At 44.2% G+C, this 20,072-nt stretch overlaps 1 protein-coding gene across 5 annotated transcripts in view; it reads left to right on the forward strand.

Annotated features, from left to right (window-relative positions):
- Nucleotides 1–20,072, forward strand: part of NPHP4 (nephrocystin 4) — a 103,247-nt gene that overhangs the window by 24,391 nt on the left and 58,784 nt on the right. For 4 of the 5 annotated variants that reach the window (XM_034753047.1, XM_034753051.1, XM_034753050.1 and 1 more), the window contains 4 exons: nt 939–1,094; nt 10,839–10,975; nt 13,530–13,711; nt 14,567–14,693. In XM_034753047.1, coding sequence (XP_034608938.1) covers nt 939–1,094; nt 10,839–10,975; nt 13,530–13,711; nt 14,567–14,693 — 602 coding nt within the window. Of the gene's footprint in view, nt 1–938; nt 1,095–10,838; nt 10,976–13,529; nt 13,712–14,566; nt 14,694–19,110; nt 19,908–20,072 lie in introns of those variants that run through there. The other variant, XM_034753052.1, reaches the window with a different exon arrangement.

Consider the following 20,072-nt stretch of genomic DNA (forward strand, 5'->3'; position numbering starts at 1 on the left):
AAAAACAACAAGGAGTCTGGTGGCACCTTAAAGACTAACAGATTTATTTGGGCATAAGCTTTCGTGAGTAAAAACCTCACATCCGAAGAAGTGAGGTTTTTACTCACGAAAGCTTATGCCCAAATAAATCTGTTAGTCTTTAAGGTGCCACCAGACTCCTTGTTGTTTGTATAGATACAGACTAACACGGCTACCCCGATACTTGACATCATGACACAAAGATGTGCAGCAGAAAGATAAAAGGGTCGCCCTTCTGAATGCAGGAGATGCAGCCAGTTTCACTAGTCCCATCTCATGCTTTACTACGAAGAGGGAGCAAAGTTGGCACAAGAAGTTTCGGGAAGTTCAATTTAAAACAAGTGTCCCAGGGAGCCTTTGCCAGCCGTTATAGATTAAGATTTTGCCTTTCACTGTGAACTAAGATGATACAGAAATACCATAATGCACCCCAGCTCAGCTGTGTGCAGGCCCTGTTCTTTTCTGAATGGGACTCAGATGCTGGTCTTTTGAAGATTTGCCTAGATGGGGACTTGAATAGAACACACAAGATTAAGGAGCAACCTAAACAAGAGAATTTAGTTGCAGTGCTATTGAAGAAGGGATGGATTTTCTTCTTACTTCTTCACAGCTGAGGGAGAATAGATCCAAGTAATTTTAAGTTGCTTAATCATAATCTTCCAGAGCCTATGCATTGTTTTCACTTACCCTGAAGTTGCAGTGTGAGGATTTGTAAGCCCAGAACTCTTAACAAAGCTAAGCCTGAAAAGGCTGCGTATTCATTAATGAAGAAAACAGACTTTTTAAAAACAGGTTTTGCATTGCTGATAAAGTGGGCATGTATTGATACCATCATTCGATCAGCTTCTCCAACGGGCAGCACCATTGCAAGTCTGTCTCTCTGTGTTTTCAGATATTGCATAATGTTTTCCCCTCTTTAGAGAATAAATACATGACGGTGATAGAGAACACTCACCTTCAGTACACCTTAAGGCCACACCCGCCCCTCGAGACCGTGTATCACCTCTTCCCTGAGAATATGCTGGTGTCTGGGCTGCAGAAAATTCCTGGCTTGCTGCTAACACATGGAGAAACAAGTAAGGGATCCTTTCATTCTGATTCCTGCATGTGTAAATCAGACCACAGGACAGTAAGGTTGGCCTAGCACACACACCAAGCTATAGTGCTCGTGAGTTACTCTGCCGGCTTATAGATATGTGGGCATTTGTATTATTATGGACTTGGCCTGCCAGATCTGGGGATTCAGCTGGACTTTATCTTACTGGCAGAAAAAAGCCCTGTGAGCTCTCTGAGACAGGCCCCAGGTCTTCTCCACCCACCAGTTATTACCGGAGGGAGATCTGAAACACACACCAGCCAGTGTGACCATTGTGGGATGGGAAGAGACGAGCCGACCTCTGGTCCCCCAATCAGGGAGTGGGCGAGGGGCTGTGGAAATGGAGAGAAGGGAAGGGGATAGGGGAGGGATTATTGCAGAACATCTGGTGCCCAGAACGCACTGCATGGCACAAATGTATTTATTTATAGGGCCTGATTCTCCCAGCCACTGCCCCCTCACAAAGTGGGAGCAGCTCCAGGAAGGCCAAGGGGCTCATGCTGATGTGAGCCGGAGGTGATTCAGACCCACCCATTTTACGTTTACACACATCTTCTGTTGCTGGTTTGTGGTCAAACCTGAGCTGCCAAATGCACCAGCTGCTTCTCGTTACAACACAACTAGTGTGCTCCTGCTAAATACACCAGGTGCCAGATGTGGGGCCCAAGAAAAGCCTGCCACAGCCTAGCAGACAAAGACACACATTTCCTTGGCACCCGGAGGAATAGTAGCAGCGCAGAAGGCATAAGGGAGACACCAGGGAAATGTTCCAGTTTTCTCCACCCCAGTACTGTTACTTTGAAGGGGAAGGGGCCACTTAGGCCAGCTAGAAAAGTCGGGTTGCTGCTGTTAAATAAAGAGGAGTATTTTCCAGTGTTTTCCTGTGTCTGGCATATAATGTGCTCATCTGGGTGTTTTCAAGGGGAAGGGATTTCAAAGTGAATGTGGCTTTATTACACATGCGTTTGCTTTCCTCTACTAACGCAGGACATCAATTACCAAGGCGCTGAATAGATGCAAACAGTGCCTGCAACACAGAGTGTGTGACGCACAGCGTGTGCTGTTGTTGTAAGTGCCAATAATTAGGGATTATAAATGAGAAATCTAGCCGTGAAAATGTTGTGCTTACCCACAACAGAGCCACAGCGACACCTCCTCTCAGAAATAAACAAGAGAAGCAGGATTTTCACAAAAACTCTCTCAGTGGCCATCTGAGCAAGAATCACTTTGACTCAGCTCTTTGCTGAGGGGCAGCCAACCTTGTCGATGGCTAATAAAACAACTTGCAGACGAGTCTGTTGTGCCTGCTTTTCTGCAGCCTGTGTCACCTCCCGGTGGACATTTCCTTGGGTTTCTTGCGGGTTTTTATGGACACGTGATGTTTTGCTGTTCTGAAAGGCAGCAGCTTTGTGTACACAATCTTCTACATTTTCATCATGGGTAGCCTCTTTCCAATAAACAAGGAGGTTAGGGAGCATTCCCTTGTAAAACGCTAAACTGCAGAGCAGTTGGGAAGCATTTATTTTCACTAACACGTGATAATGAAAGCCTGGACCATCCCTGGATAAATCTCTGTGGGATCCCTTCCCAGTGCGCCTCTTATTCTGTTGGGGGTGGGAGTGGGGTTTGCCAGCCTTCCCATGGATAGGCCAAGGAATGCAGCCAAACTTCATGAATGCCCCCAGGTACTTTGGGAGGTCAGAGCCATCTGCTCGGAGTCTTGCGTCTCTGCACCAGGTCTGGTTCAGTATCCCTTGCATGCAGCCCCATCACCATGGCCCTTTGGGACTCTCCTTGCCACTCCAGTGCCTGGGCCCCAGATGCTGGGGCTCTACAGAAAAGCTAATGCAACCCTGGCCCCTAATTTTTCACCTAGACTCCATTGGGCGAGAGAGTGGGACTGTGTGCAGCCCTCTCTCTGCCCTGCCCACTCTCCCCTACCCACCTTCTGTGCAGACCAGCCTTCATGTAACCCAGGGGATGGTGCCAGAGAAGCAGCTGAGCTCGCCTCCTTCCATGTAGGAAGGGGGTTGTGGGTGGAGAGCCACATTAATGAGTCTGGGGGAGATAATTCAGGCCAGTTTCAGTCCCTTGACCTGCCAATTGTCAGGACAGAGGCTAACACACCATCAATAAGGGTCACAAACCTAGTTTCTCCTTCCGTTAGTGCCTCTGCAATCTCAGCCGAGAAGGGAGTGATTGTGACCCGGAGCCATAACCCCACCCCAGACCCACAGCGCGTGTTCCTGCCAGAATCGTTTTCCTGCGACTTCCCTCTGGCTGCAGGGAACATTAGCTCTGCTTTGACTGGGGTAGCAGAGCCTGCTAACAAACAGCACGATCAATTATTCATGTCTCACTGCTGCAGCGTATCCCTTGCTTGTAAATAGAGACCCTGCAATAATAGTTGATAGTTTGCTGATGGAACATTGGAACTGCTCAGCCAGTTTTTACGAATCAACGTCTGCTTGAGTTGCTGATGCCTGTCGGAGCAAGGCAGACTCTGTGCTGGTTTTATTGGACTAAGTGATGTTATTTTATTATGAATTATATGGAGAAATCAATGGCAAAAAATAAGACCTAATGGGTTACAGTGTACCTGAGTTCTTCATGATTTTACAACAAGATCTTATGTTTATTGCTACATCTTAAAGCCGTGTCCTTTATTGCCTGGCCTCTTTTAATTAGGGCACTTTACCTGGACTGTTGATCCAAGTGTTGGGAGGGAAGATAGCGCTGATAGTGACTAAATACACATGAGGGGTTGTCGTGCATCCCTTCATCATGGTAATAGTTGTGTTAACCAGTGGAACTGTTTAGGTGAGTGAGGATTGCAGAATAGGCCTGTAGGTAAAAGTCACCTTAGATATTAATGTCCACAGATGTTTAGTTTTCTTTTTTCTTTTTAGTTCTCAGTCTGTGCATCTCGCTTTTGTGGATCTGAACTGACAAACACAGTCACAGAGCAGAGATGGTCAAGGAGGCAGGGAATGATGCAGCACAGAGACCAATTGCTATAGGATGGAAACTGGAATGGGCATTCCACTGAAAGAAATGCATACCCAAAGAGATCTCCTCCGGGACAAAGGAACTCTTACTAGAGAGGCTGATCATAGTAGGACTGGGAACAGACCTTTCAGCAGCCAGCCAGTGTGCTGAGGACTGGCTGCCCCAGGAGCTGAGGATGAAAGTCTGACGGCTTTCAGGGAAAGATTTAGGACCCACCTCTTTGGCATTAGCTTTCCTGAAAAGCCACTGAGAATGGCACATAAGAAAATAAGCAAACTGCTCTGCCTGTTCTTTGAATGGGGAGTTGGAGGGAAGGGAAGATAGAATAATAATAAGAGGATAAGATCAGTCGTGAGAAATTTTTGAGAGAGAAATGGGAGAGGCAAAAGCTCAGTAGTCCTTGTGGATCAATCATATGGCTTGATATCATCATGTATTACAGCCCGTTAATACAGCAAAGTCAAAGAGGTATAAAGATAGTTAACAGAAGCCGAAAAAAGCCCATCAACAGCCTAAACATATTGCAGCTCCATACGTAACATCCGCACGACTGCTTGTGCAGCCTGACAAGGCATCAGGTGCCACTTCTGGGAATGAATCATCTGCTAGCATCTGTCTCCTCCACAGAGGGAACGAAAGCACGGGGGCGTGCTGGATAAATGACCTAACTCTGGGCTAATCTTATCCCTGGTGAATCAGCTCTGAAGTGATGGGAACGAGACTAGGGATGAGTTTGTCCTAGTGTGTTTTAAATGATAGCACAGAGACTGCTAAATGGATCTACAGGAAAAGGGAAAGTGAGTGCAATTGTGGATGTGACGAGAAATAATGATTCCTTGAATGTATGTCACACCTCTCATCAGAGGATTCAAAGCTCTTTACAGATATTAATTAGCTGAGACTCACAATCTCGCTGTGAAATAGGTAAATAGCCTCATTTTCAGCTGGGTAAATTGAGGCATTAGAGAGGTGAAGTGATAGTGGCAGAGGAAGAATTAGAACGCAGTATTCCCTGTTCGCAGTCTCCTGCTTTCACCTCTAGACATATTCCCTCTTTCATCAATGTAGCACATCAAAGTAGTAGAGAAATTGTCATCCTCCTTCCCCCCCCGTCGTATGGTTTTGAGAAGGCTGGAGTCTTCTGGTCAACACGTGTCTTTTACAGAGACAGCACTTAGCGCAGTGTTTGAGGCCCCTTGGTGCTACGACACTGCACATCAATAATAATAATGAAGAGAAGGCACGTAGGAGTCAATGAGGAATTTGGCTTAAATTGCTTCATGCAAAGGGTATTGAATAAATTGCCCTGAGAGCAGGCTGAAGCGAAGAGTGTAAATTGTTGGAGACATACCCCAAGTTGTTCTGGAGGAGGAGGGGATGAAATGGTTTGGTGAAAAAAGTGCCAAAGGGAATTAAGGTAAGAGAAAATACAGGGCTAGCAGGGGTAGCCAGCCATTCATCCCCTTCTCGTAAATTATCTCATTTCTTAAAACCTTAACCATCCACCGGGAGCTGAATAAGCTTGACCATTTGACAGTGAGCCCAGCCCAGCTCTCCAGTGCCTGGAAGCAGGACTATGTAACACTCAAATAGTTACACGAGCAATGACATATGCAGCTTAAAAGCATTTGTAATTTAAGAGAAACCCCGCTGTGAAGAGAATGAATTGTTCTTTGGGGAATAAAAAGAAAAAAACGACCTGGTAGCGTAAAGCTCACCCTGAGCTCCCAAAAGCTAATCTGAAACCTCAGGGGAACGTACAGTGACCCAGCAAAATGACGTCGCTTATTTGAAATAACGTCCTTGTTCCCAGGCAGCATGCCGGGCTTTGCTTTTACAGATGCCTGACTAATAGGACCAGAACTATTGTGGGGCTGAGGTCTCCCTTTGAACCTGGGATTTCAAAGGACAGTTTCTTCCAAGTGTCTGATCTATCCAGTTGATGGAATGTTAACAGTTGTAATTAACCATTGGACCAGCTTGGATTCCTGGGGACGTGATAGATTTTCCATCGCAGGTTATCTTCCTGAAAGATCTACTCTAGCTTCACCAGAAATTATGGGTTTGATGCAGAAATTAGTGGATGAGGTTCTTCGGCTTGTGTTGTGAAGGAAGTCTGTCTACATGATCAGAAAGTTCGCTTTGGGCCTTAACATCTATGAATGGTGCTTGTGGAATCGACTCCACTGGCTATTTGCTCGTATTGGGAAAATAAAAGGTTTCCGAATGTCTAACTTAAACTGTTCCTCTCTCATTTCAGACTCCAGTTGCCTCTCTCTAGTTATACTGTTTTCTTGAGGTTAAATATCTTGGAAGTATTTTATACATTCTTTGGAATTTTTGTCTTTCATATAAATGTAATCACAACAGTTTGTATCTTTAATCCTTAAAAGGGACATAGAATCATTTCAATCTAGTCCCCTTTTTTGCTAATTGGTTCTCTTCCTGGTAAACTGCTATGGATGAATGATGGACGCTTTAAGTAGCCAGTCAGTTAGTGGAGCCTTAGGAGAGATGTTTATAGCTTGTATCAAAGTTATCCTTGTTCACGGCATTGTTCTGGATAAGTGGAGATTTGGCAAGGGCAGTGGGATATGATTCTGATACACCGAAGCCTTACTAATCTTTACCCATGAATTTTCAGAGTTCTGCATTCAGTGGTGGCTTGGTGGCTAAATCCATGTGATTCAGAAAAGTTAAGGGATAAAGACAAGATCATCAGTTCTTCAGTGGTGACTTCCTCTGCTTAGAAGATCCTTCTAATAATAACTCCCATGGATGCCTCTCTTTGAGGACACAGCCATCATGTTATCAGAAAATGTGAGATCTCCAGAGCAAAGGAGCTCCCTACAAGAGCCACAGTCACCACGTGCAGAGCTTCACAAGGACATGGTTGCAATAATACAGCTCTGGAGATGCCCGGTTGCCTTGTGAGTGTATTAACTGTGGCAAGTAAATAGCCAGTAATCTGAAAAGCTGGAGTAGTGCCACTCCTCATAATGCATGTCTCCAAAGGATTTTCTTGTCCAATCTCTCCCGTTGCTCCAGACTTTGGAGCTCCTGGCTCTTGCCAGCAGAAGGGAGACATCATTTCCCTGCGTCTTTAGATGATTTCCTCAGTGTATAGCCCAGTATCCTTATACATCCGCTGAGCTCTGCCTCTGGCTGCAGCGCATCAGTCCCATCTTGTGGCAGACGAGGGGAACTGTGTTTTAGGCATTATAGTCACACAAAGCCTTACCAATCTGCCTGCTGGGTTTTACCTGCAAATTCAGCTACTAGTCAAACAATTGGCAGAACAAACAATCAAACCAGTACCTTGATAGTCTGAGAGGTACCTTGCAGGGAAAATTTAGCTCGCGGCTTCCTGCTCCTCTTTGTTTTCCCCCGTAACCCTAAATCAGCCGTTCAGGTATACAGGATAGGTACAGTGTGGCGGGGAGATAGACACTAACCGTCATGCAGAGGAAGAATGGTTCTTTGCTTGGTGGTAAGGAAGTGCACTCAGCATCCTCCTTCCAGACACCAGCTGATCACCTGGGGCTGTGCATCTCCACTGCTCACCTACATACAGCTCAGCTGCGGCAAAGGTGCATCAGGTAGATGTGTTATAAGGGTAAGTCCAGCTGAGTTCCATACACCTTCCCCAAGCCCATGGCCACACAGTTAGCAATACGCAGCCTCTTGCAGTCACACTCACACAGTCGTCAGCCTCCATAAACCAGAGTTTGATCAGCTGCAGCCTGCCAGGGGTGGCCTCTGAATCTGACTAGCAGTGGAAAGTGAAGCAGTTTGCAGATGGAAGACAATGATGAGAGACACAATTGCTCTCTGACTCCAAGTCAGCAAGGTACTTAAGCACATGCCTAACTTTAAACCTGTGAGTAATCCCATGGAAATCCTTTCTATTGCCTTTAACATCTTGACTTTCAGTTAATTTAATTTAATTTAATTTAATTTAATTCAGTCATTCATTCAGTGAGGCTACTCACATGCTAAGAGTTAGGCATGTGCTTAAGTTCTGGCTGAACTGGGGCCCTGAATGAGGTTAGTCAGGGATATTTGTAAACATCTGACTTCAGTATAAATGTAGTAGTGTTATTACCAAATAGCCCACCAATACACAAGCATGGAGCTGTTCATCCTGCCTATTCCCTGTCACGTCTTTGCTTTCAGTTAGTTAATTCATTTTTAAAAGCCTAACAACGTTACTAAAACAAGGCTAGTGATTTCTTGCTGTTTGGTTGTCGAGAAAAGCTTTGTCTGGAAAAGTTAACAAGTTCCGCTTCTTTCTGCTCTTCTCCCCTCCCCTGCCTTAAGCAAAAGAATTAAGCAATAAATTTCGCTTGGAAGCTGGACATAAAGGAACAGGGTGGTTGAAATTGGTTTAAAATGGGAAGTTTAAACAAAATGTACCCTGTAATTTGATAGACTGACTCTTCAGATAACAGAGTAGATGAAATCAGGAAGGTATATTTGGTTTCTAAAATCAAATTAAGGCAGATTCTCGCTTCACTAGCACTAATTTGTTATGAACTCCCTCATTCCTCACAGCTCCTGCAGCTCTGACTAGCCCTGAGATGTTGTTGTATTATTGAATTCTATTGTCAGGCCCTTTATAGGCTTCAGGGTTTGTTTTTAAGTACGAAGTCAGAGGAACTACTCTTGTAAATAAATGCTCAGGAGAGTAAGAGTTGTACAGTCCAGCTCTCTTGGGGTGACAAAGGGATATTTATATGTGACTTACTGATATTATTTTAATAATTTGGAAATGGTGGACTTGGTGGGACCCTGCAGTACCAAGATCCATAGAAATACTTACGCATAAATAGATAAATAATGAACCATTTATTTGCATATTTAATCTAGCAATGATCTCTGAATTTCTAAATTTGCATGAAACCTTGGTCTGTTTGCGTAGGTGCTTGGAAAGGTCCTGGTTGCAGTTGTCAATGCTAGAGACTGGCTGTTCCATTTTTAACTGTTTCTTCTATATAGCTTCATATTTCATGCCCTTCCTGTGACCCTCGGTTCAACCTGTGTCTTTCATCATCACAGAGCCTAGCTCAGCTCTCTGCCCATTAGCAAAGTGAAGCCAAAACAGAGTAGAGTATGGGGTCACTCAAGTTCAGTTTTCCTTCCAAGCCCTGCCATGCAAAACTTTCTAAGTCTGCTGTTGTCACTCTACCACTCTGCACTCAAAGAATTTGCACAGCTTAGAGTTGGGTTTATCCTTTCTGGCATTTCCCCCCAGGCAGTCTCGGTAAGTTAAATGTAATTCTGTACAATAGAGTAGCTGCTTGTCTGGGTTATCTGAAGCATGTGTTTCCCTTCCTATCTAAAGGACTCCAGTATGATCCCTCCTCCTGCTACTGCCAGCAAAGTTGAGGGGGTCGGTCAAAGTAATTCTTCCAGGTTCTCTTAAACATCCACTACTTCCCATCTCTCTGGCTCAAAACTCTTTGCTTGCTGCTGCAAATTTAATAAACACCCTGCTCAAAGTCAGTCTGGATTCATGGAGCAGGTCTGAGCCATGTGATTCCAGCCTCTATTAATCTAGATCAGTGGTTCTCAAACTTTTGTACTGGTGACCCCTTTCACATAACAAACCTCTGAGTGGGACCCCCCCCCTATAAAGTAAAAACACTTGTTTATATATTTAACACCATTAGAAATGCTGGAGGCAAAGCGGAGCTTGGGGTGGAAGCTGACAGCTCGCGACCCCCCATGTAATAATCTCCCAACCCCTTGAGGGATCCCGACCCCCAGTTTGAGAACCCCTGATCTAGATGAATGGGTATCTTGGGCTAAAGAAGACTCTCTAGTGATACCGTGACCTGCTAGAACAACAGAAGTCAGGAGAGAGATGGGCAATGGACAGCTGCATTCAGTTTATGTCATCCTTACCCTGTTCTTACTCGTTGGCTGTTCTGGAGCGGAACGTAGATTTCATTTTTGGAAGTAGTGGCCTCGTGCATATACAAAGTAGTGATGCAGCTGGGTGGGGAAGTAAATAACCCAGGAAGGGGCTAGTCCAGGGAACAAGAAGGGCTTATTCTTCCACCCCCAATATTTTTGGCTGTCACATATTCCCTCCTTGTCCTTTCCTTGAATATGCAACTGCAAGAGTATTCTGCCCATTGCAGCTCCAGCTGGCGCTTGACTATGCGTTCTTCTCCTCAGATTGCTGCGTGGCACTCTAGCTTTCTCTCAAGCGGGTGCATAGGGATAATTGTGGTGGACTTGGGGCTCCCCACCTTGGTACCAGTTAAATTATCGGGCTGACTTGTTGGCTTCCCTAGCGTGTTAGACTCAGGATGGTTCACAGCAGATGTAATAGGAGGAGGAGGAGCACAGCTGGCTTTCGTTCTGGCTGGAGAAGAGTATAAGACGTAAAAAGAAACTAAGCTGAAGAAGTAACAGATGTTCCTTTGCCTTTATAATCTACTGTCTTTTAATGACTAGATTGCAGAATTTGTTTCTGGAGGCATTTTGAAGGCGAAAATAGACTTCTCCCAAAGTTAGCATTTGTTTATTAATTTTAGCTGTGGAAAGATGAGGGCTCATTATTGTGAGTTCCATGTGAGTACCACGTATTTCAGCTGTACTGTCTGCTTTGGTCAGAGAATGGGATTGAATATCAAGGCCATATTTTGTGATATTTTTACGTTCTTTGGGTGACTGCAGTGTAACACATGGCTGGATGTCTTTTCAGGTGATTTCTTTCGAAAACCTCATCTCATGAAATCAGTCACGTGGTACTTGGACAAACTGTCCATTAATTTGTACCCTTCTTTAGACAAATTTGAGGAAGAGCTGCTGGATTTACTCAACAGTGAGCGTTTACTTAAGGTACTGTAAATATCATGGCAACTTTAGTAACTCCTTTATCATCTCGGTATTTTTATCATGCTAGTAAACTGACATTGATAAGAAGGTTTTCATCTAGATGCATATTAATAGCTTTGCTGGCAATTGAATAAACCATATCTATGAATTACTTTGCCTGTCATTGAAGTTCAAGCTCTAGGATGAAAGGTGGTAGCTGTCTAACAGTACACAGCAACGCTACACAACAGTTCAAAGCAAGGTGTGCAGAATACCATATTTAACTGAAGGGTTGTTTAGGGAGGTGCAATATGATTGGCCAAGTGAGAACCTGGCCAGGATCCAGAGAGTAACTTCCCTATACTTGTGAGCAGCACCTTAGGAAATGTAATGACCACAGACAGCAAGACCTGGGTCTTACATCTTTTCCCAAAGACTGCACCAACCTCCCTTTAGCCCGATGGCGAGGCACTGGCTCAGTACTGGCCAAGGGCAAGAAGCACTGCCTAGTGAATGGCCACCACAATTTTCTAAAGTCCCCGGGCTCTCTCTCAGACTCCCAACCCTGTAATGATCTGCCCCAGCCTTGCTTCAGTCATGGTGTCTGGCCCAGGAATCTTCAGCTACAAGATGGAGATTCTCCGTCAGATGCATTGGCAATAAATGATCGTTAGTGAGCACTGGCATGTCCTTCTCTGGCATACTTCTCCCATTTGTTAAGGTGAGCAGGTGCCACTTTATCTGTCTGCAATGGCTAGTCTTGATACAACTGGTCTCAGACTCTGTCGCCAGACAATGGACAGGACTTGTACTGAAGAAGCCTTTGCCCTGAACAGCTCAATCAGTGTGGGGTTTGTGCAAATGCCTAACCCCTGCAGTATTTGGAGGTAACACAGGTAGAAGATAGGCATGTGTAGCTGCCAGTTTTATTTCTGGCTAAGTCAGCAGATCACTGAGCGTGGTATTGGCATTGCCTACAGCTGATGTTATCACACAGCATTTGTGTTATAAATCCCTGCAGTCACAATCCTGTTATTAAAGCCCCAGGTAGCTAAAAAGGAGGGATTAGGTACAAGCTCCTGATTCAGTATTTAAAATAATTATTCAGGGACTTAAAGCACAGCCATTTTCCTTGAAATATAGAAATATCACTGGCCAAAAGAGGAGCTATTTCTGCAGTGCTTCCAGTTCTCGGTACTATTGTCCCCCCAGGATTAAAAAAAAATCCCTAAAAACCAGAGAAGCAAAAAAAATGGCATGTTTGCACAATGAACTGCATTGTCCTCTGTCTGTGCCCATCTCACATGACAGTGATTTACCACTTACCCTGTCCTAGCTGAGGAGGAATGTGAAAGGTTTAAAATTAGCAGTGGGCCTGGGGGGTTTTTTTGGTTGGGTATTTTGCAACAGCTACAGTACTTTTGTTTTTTTCCACAAAATTATTTTGGAAACTTTCTAAAATGAGAGACACAAAAACCAGGCGATTATTTTAGTTTTAAGGAGCAAACAAGGAGAAAGCACATTAACGCTATTGCTTTGTTTTTGTATAGAATAGAAACGTTTATACAAATGGCACTAGCACAAGATTGCTTTAGGGATAGTGTGCTAATTTTCCACCATGAAAGTAATTTTATTATGTTTTAGCATTTTACTTCTTGAGTTTCTTTTTGATCATCAGAAAGCTGTTCTCCGTGGTTTATGTTTTGAATATTCAAACACTAATAGGTTGCAGTTTGGTCAACTTGTTTTGATTAATGGGAAGATAAAGGAACTTTAAGGTTTAATGTGCATTTTCAAATATCATATAATTTAGTAAGCAATAATGACTGGGAGGAAAATCCTTGTTAGTTTGTCATATTTGCTGTGGATTTTCTGTTAAGATAAAACACTTTAATATCTAGCAATCACTCTGGGGCAGGTTCCATTTTTATGACTTTATGATTAATTGCCTAAATTTTCCTTCCTAATCTTCCAAATGCCACTTCATTGGCTAGAGGCATGAGAACCAGGCAAAGAGCAAACATAACTCACAAATGAAAATGGATTTGCAGGGCTCTGCTCCATGTCGTATTGTGCCATGTCCCGTCTGAGGGTTTTAATCTCACCAGGCGCCAAGTGCTTCAGCCCTGATCCATCGAAGTACTTAAGCATGTGCTTAAATTTAAGCACAGGAGTAGTCCCATGGATGTGAATAGCACTCCTTGCATGCTTAACCATGTTAAAAAGGAAAGGTACACTTCTCCAAGGCCACTACGGGGAGTCCCCGCTGGCCAGGTTTGGGCGGCAGAGACAGGACCTATGAAGTGTGTAGCCCATCCCTAGGCATGGTCGCAATGTTAATGCAATGGGCTTCCCAGCTTCTCCCAGCAGAGCTGGAGATGGGACTGGGGCCATGGAGGCTCAAGGCTGCTCCAGCCGTAATGATGGAGCAGCTTCTGCAGGATTGTTCCACTGCCATTTCTTGGCTGGGAGGAGGAAGGGGAGGAAGCCCAGCTCCCAGCCCACTGCTGCGTGTTTCCTGTGGGGTTGATTATTTCAGCCTGTGATGTAACCTTGGTGAAATGGGCCCGTTTCCCAGGATAGCTCCACGGTGGATGGGAGCGAAGTTCTCATTCAGGAACGACGGCTGCACATCGGGGTCCACAATGGCTTATGCTTCGTTCAGATGCCTCAGGTGGTGGTGTTGGTGCCAGAGGCCGAGGTGGCTCGGGGGCGCTCGGCCAGCTTCCACAGGAAACAAGGCCTCAGCGCCAAACCAAGGTATGAGGTGAAAGGACCAGTAACTGCTGAAAAGTGGCTGGTTTCTTCTGCTTTTGGCTGCACTACGGTGCTCCATGTCACGCCTCTTGTCAGGGGCAGATGGGCTGCAGTCCACGGGGCTAGAGTGGCAGACGGCTTCCCTGCCGGCCCTCCCTAGATTTCAGTTCTGAGAAATCGGAATTGGAAAATGGGCAGGGCTAAGGGAGCAAGCTCGTTACACAGCTCTGGGCCCCAACCTGCCTGGCACTGAGCTCCTTCCCATCTCCAGAGGGAGCTGAGGAGTTTGCAGATTCAGGTCCTGTCCAACCCAGGCCGCTATGGGTCAGCGGGGCTGTGAACGACTCGTCCTTTTCTTAAAAAGGCCCATAGTGTTTTCGAGGTGGAACAACCCCCAACAAGAAGTCTGGGTGTTCGAGAGAAGAATGTTTCTCAGGGGCTGGTGGTTGGCTTACTACAGTTCAGCCATGTTCTTCGGGTTGTACTAAGCCTTTACTGTTAAAATGTCAGTGAATTAATTGAACTTGTAGGAGTGACTCTAGAAGCAGTTTCCCAAGGTCTGTATCAGGTTTGCTCTTAGATTGTAAGATCTTTGGGGGCCAGGGACCGTCATTTTGTTCTGTGTTTGTACAGCGCCTAGCACCATGGAGTCCTGGTCCCTGGCCCGGGCTCCTAGATGCATGCACAATACAAATAACAACTTATAATGATTTCTAGAACTGTGCTCAATGCCATGCAGTACCCACAGATCACCAGCAAGGAATGCAGTGCAGCTGGGATCAGCTGGAAGCTAATTTCTGCAGGACTATAATAAACAGCCCCCCATTTAATCTGTCATTTTGTTACATTCCAACACAGCACGGTAGGTCAAGCTCTGGTTTTGAGAAGCCGCATTCGTTTGACCGAGATGGTCCGTCACCCAGCGTTCGCAATTGTCTTCCAGCTGGAGTATGTCTTCTCTGCACCAAGTGGAGCTGACAGGAGGGTAAGAATGAATGTAACACTCACAAATAACTGTTTCTACTGCCCATTTTGTCCTGAAGGATCCAAAGTGCTTACAAACTGTGCATGTACAGCGTCGCTGACATTCCTGAACTCGTCACACATCCTATTTTTCCAAAAGACCACAATAGCTTCTTGATGCTATTCTGGTTCATCGGTGACATTTTTAGCCTTTCTGTGATTAATTATTAACGAACACAAATCTGTAGCTCATAGACCAGAATGCTATTGTGTAACTATATATTCTGACCAAGTTTTACAATCCTCTGTTACCGAGACAATAGACAAATGGCACCTGCTGGGCAATTCTTGGCTGCTGAATAATTAATGCAGGTATTTAAGACAGGTGCCATCCATTGAATAACTCCTTATGAAAAGGTTAAGATGTTGAGCCCTATAAAGAAAAATGGAGTAGTTTCTTGCTAATGCCTGGCTTTCTAATTTTTGAGATGCTGAATTGTACTGCATGTCGTCTAGCTTGATAATAATTTTAGCTCCTTCAGCCCACTAAACTAGTATTCTCAGATTAGATGAGAGAAAAATTGAAGAGACAGATACTTGCAACTCGAAATTATTGGTTACATTTATTGTAATGAAGCCATTCTTCTCAGGACTGCATTGATATTTTGTTTTAATCACCAGAACAACTTAAAATTAAGCTCAGAAACAAGTTTGTGGAAAGTTTTGATTGCAAAAAAGGTCTGGAAATGATAGACTTTGAAAGCTTGACCTTCTGGTAAAGTGAACAAAATGATTCAGATAAAAAATATACATTGTGCGACATCTATAATAAAGACAACTTTAATACTGCATTACAGTGCAACCTTTGATATACAGGAGGGGCAATGAAAATTTATACCAGGGGAAACCTGTTTTCAAGAATCTTGAAAGAAACATTTTTGGAGCCTTATGGCTCAGAGCTGTGTCACAAGTTTAAGGTTTTCCAACCCCCATGGTAAAGTTATAAACACTAAGCTGAGGTCCCCAAGAATATTTGTGATGATTTACAGCTGTTTCTGAGTGTTACACACTGTGAGTTATATGTTAAATTTGGTTGCTTTTAAGTCTTCTCTGAACTATTTAAGCCATGGTAGACTGTTTTGGCACATACACTCCTCTTGCCTTGCTTCTCTGATCAGGGCTGGCTCCAGGGTTTTGGCCACCCCAAGCAGCCCCAAAAAATAAAATAAAAAAGCCGCGATCGCGATCTGCGGCGGCAATTCGGCGGAAGGTCCTTCACTTGGAGCGGGAGTGAGGGACCATCCGCCAAATTTCTGCCGAATAGCTGGACGTGCCGCCCCTCTATGGAGTGGCTACCCCAAGCACCTGCTTGCCAGGCTGGTGCCTGGAGCCGGCCCTGTCTCTGATAGAATGGTTTCATCGTAACAAAGTACTGGAGTCCAGTTAACAGCCAGACAAAGTTCTTTCTTCAGTTCAGAGTGGAAGTCAAGTGTTCCAAAAAGGAAGATGTGGGTTTTCCCAGAAATTGCTGACATTGTAGAACAAAAAGACGTTAAGCCCCTGGTGCCCAAAACTCCCATTGACCTCAATGTGTGCCGAGCCAGGTTCTTTCTTCTTAAAACTTTCGTTATTTCATAAGGTGCTCTTGATTTGGGCACCTAGGGTATATAGGCTTAGGAGTTCTCATCTCACATACTCCAATTTCAGCAGTGGTTCAGTGTTTTGTGCTTTCTTTGGTTTATCAGATGAATTAGAAGTTTTACTTACCGTAACGTATCACTCCCTATTGATAATTATTTCTAGCACATTTAATTATTTTCATTAATACAAATGATCACTGGGTTTTAGCTCTTGCAAATGCACTTGGTAATGCTCTGGTTTTCCTCCCTGTTGCTTTTTCTCACAATACATCACTCTTGAGTAGCAATCTACTAACCCAGTAAGCGCATTGATGAAAGAAAAACAAAAATGTGTTCTTTAAAAATGGCTATTGACTAAAAATCTCAAATTTGCAACATAACAGATATTGAACACGGAGCCGAAGAAAGGCACCTGAACAAAGTGATCCTTCAAAGACTGTACAGCAGACTTACCGTATTTCCTTTGGTGAAAATGCCGAATGAAATTGTTATTGCTAATTATAGATTCCTCTGCTTTTATTAATTAATTCTGTCTTAATCCCTGTGTGTCTCTGGTCTTGCAAATTGGAAATTTTGATTATATTTGTCATGTTAGCCTACAATGTTCTGCCCTTAGCAGCTGTGACTTGGAGAACAGCTCTGATTGTCTCATGGTGAAACTATTGAAATGTTTATTTGTTAACCAGAAGGTCACTTTGCTTTGTGACAGCAGCAGCGCCTTCGTGCTCCTGCTTGGCATTGCATGTCCTTCTCCTTCAATCCCCCAAACCCCTCAGGCAATGGCTTCTCCTTCACTCTCTAAACAAAGTCTCAGAAGATAAGAGCTTTGGTTTCCTAGTCTTCAGTTCATTCTCTTCTGTTAACTTTACAGGCCCTCAGATAAATATGGAAGTGGCTTTCTATTCCGTTTTATTTTAGATGCTTTTAGGAACAAGTACAGTCGAGAAGCTGATTGGGCCTTGACAGCTGAGTTGCTTGTGTGGCATGTCACTTAATTCACCACCTGGAGATTGCTATTGTCTGTTTACCCATTGTCCTATTCTGCACGTGGACAGTGGCTTGACTGTAGAGCTCAGCTGGCCCCCGAGCATCTCAAGCTGCCTCAGGAATGCCTGGGCTGCGGGATCTGTAACGGAATACTTTGGTTGCTAGTGAAACACAGAAACACTCATACGATCAGTCAGAGTCACTAACAACAGCCACCTCCCCTCTTGTGCCTAATCGGCCTTCACTTCCCTCACAAGATCTCACCATTGCAAATAAAAGTGCAGCTGCCCCTTCTCCATGGGTCACTACAGATGTAATGAAAATTGTCAGGTGAGGCATCCTGTGAATACGTAATTTCTCCGAGGATTTGTAGTGGTTGGAAGTGTCGTGCAGACCGTTGTCTGCTAATCAGATAGAGTGCACGAGGCGTCGAGACTAGAACTCACGACCTGGGGTGGCACTAGCTCTGCAGAGGAGGAAGGGAGAAACGATCACTGTTACTCTTGGTAAGCATTCTCATGCTACAGGGCACCTGGAAAGATAGACAGTGAGCAAAGGAGCAGGGTCAATAGCTCAGTCACTCAGAGGCGTATCTAAAATGTTCCATCCCCTAGAAAGAAGCTACCCACACACTAACCTTTGGATGCCAGCCATCACTGGACCTGCCCCTAACAATAGGCTCTCAGGGCAGTTTACTATTGCTGAAGGGCGTGCTGAGTGAGGCTAAATGTTAAAAGCTCTTTGGGCTTATTTGCCTGTTAATATCATTGGGCACCACAGCTCTGTCCTGTTCTGTATTCCCTTTGATTTGCAAGCTAGAAAGTGGAGCTGGTCAAATTAAGAGCTGTGAATCATATTAGCTGGGAATTTAGTTGCTTGTTCTGTCCTTGAATGATTCATGCTTTTGACATCTGTGCATGAATGCATTCTTAAGTATTCTCCAGGTAGTTTGGACAAACAGTTTTCAGCTTGTGGGTTGTTTGGTTCAGTTAATCTATTCACTATTCATTATATTGGTCACCCAAATCACATGACGTTGCTTGTTCTCCATGTCTGGGCCACTGAACCGTCTTAGAAAGGAGAATAGCAAATAACCTCTCAGGCACATAGAAGTATGTATATGAGGATCGGCTGTTGCCCAAGCACTCATGTGAACAAAACCTGTTTGCGTCAGTCTTTTTAAGGCGCGAATAGTAAGGTATCAGGAATGTGGCAGAACTGAAGAGCACTACCGAATTCGAACACGTGCATAAACACAACTTTTCAGGATTCACCCCACTCTTTAGAAAGTGGTGGTTGTTTCGTAGGGCTTGATGCAACACCCATGGAAGTCAATGGAAGTCTTTAGCAGGAGTTAGATCAGGCTCTTAATGTGGATCCCTTTGTGCTAAAATCATAACTAATTGAGAATCTGACTCCCACCTTGTGTTGATCTAAATATTTAATGTTATGTTGGAACATTATAAAACCTTGAGCAAAAATTGTACTTGACTATAAAGTGTCTTTCAGAATCAAACAATAGCTCCTTTTGTAGCTCACATATTGCTTCTAAAGAACTATTTCAGTTTGTAGGATAGAAAGGCAAATATCGCCCATCAAAATGACAAAGTGCTTTTCAACGGTCCCACATGTAATGTGGCACAAATGGGCTTATGAAATCTTTCTAATTATATGTTAATTTTTTCCACTATAGATGGAGAAACCTAGCCTGCAGCGGTCCTGGAGTTCTCTGGCAAGCTTATTTGGAGAATTTCAGCTTTTAAAAAGAGAATTCTTCTTTAGGTTTTAGCACAAAATTGAATTTTTGCACTATAAAAATAATTCATCCTTTCTTTTGAATCCTTAACACCATGTGTGAGTTTAAATCTTTTATTGTTCTGAGGATTTCAAAATCATAAGAATTCTCCTACTTTGGATGAATCCCCTGTACCAATACTATGCATGCCAGCATACATTTATTGAAATGAGTACACTCTGAAACCTGACATTTAAATTATTTCATCCTGTTTTTCAGTCCAAATTCTGGAGCAATGCAGAATTGTGGCAAACAGACAGAAAGCTATTCATTACTGTTATTGATGAATTCCATGGAATCTGTGTTGTAAATGGGGATCATGCAATAAATCCCTCCCCACACCAGCCCCACGCGTGAACATCTCATACCCCAGACCATGAGATGTGATTGCCTGCTCCCTAGGCACAACACCAAACTCGTGCACTGAGTTGATTTCAGTGGGATAAAACTTCCCATTATATTGTAGTGGGAGGGGTGAGAATGGACGTGAGCTTCTCCACCTATATCCTGAATAGTGAGCATAGGCCATTTCCAGCAGTAGGACATTGGGCAAGATGCGTCAGTGATCTGATGCAACGTTGCAACTATGTTCTTCCCTGCGTAGAGGGTAGTTTTCACTCCTTGAAATACCAGGTAGGATAAGTCCAGTTAATGCTATATAAATGTATCCTCCATTAAAGATAGGCATCTCCCTTAGGAATGCCTTCAGCTTTGTCTTCATCACCTGTGCTGGTTGCTGTGCCTGGATGCTGTCTCTTAACAGCCACACATTGGAATGAAGGTCTAGGCTATCCCTGTGAGAGCTCTCAGCAAGGTATGGACACCAGGATAGGTTTGTTTACTGCAGTCTTCTATTTTATCCCAGTGGTCTTGAACCTGGAGGGTTTGAGTAGTTGGGACTCAGGCTGTGGTGGGACAATTTGAGCTTCATGGAGAGTGGAAGAGGGCTTGGGAAGCCTTTAGGTTTTGGACGTCGGTT

This window comes from Trachemys scripta, chromosome 19 (genome assembly GCF_013100865.1).
Source record: "Trachemys scripta elegans isolate TJP31775 chromosome 19, CAS_Tse_1.0, whole genome shotgun sequence".
Lineage (NCBI taxonomy): Eukaryota > Metazoa > Chordata > Testudines > Emydidae > Trachemys > Trachemys scripta.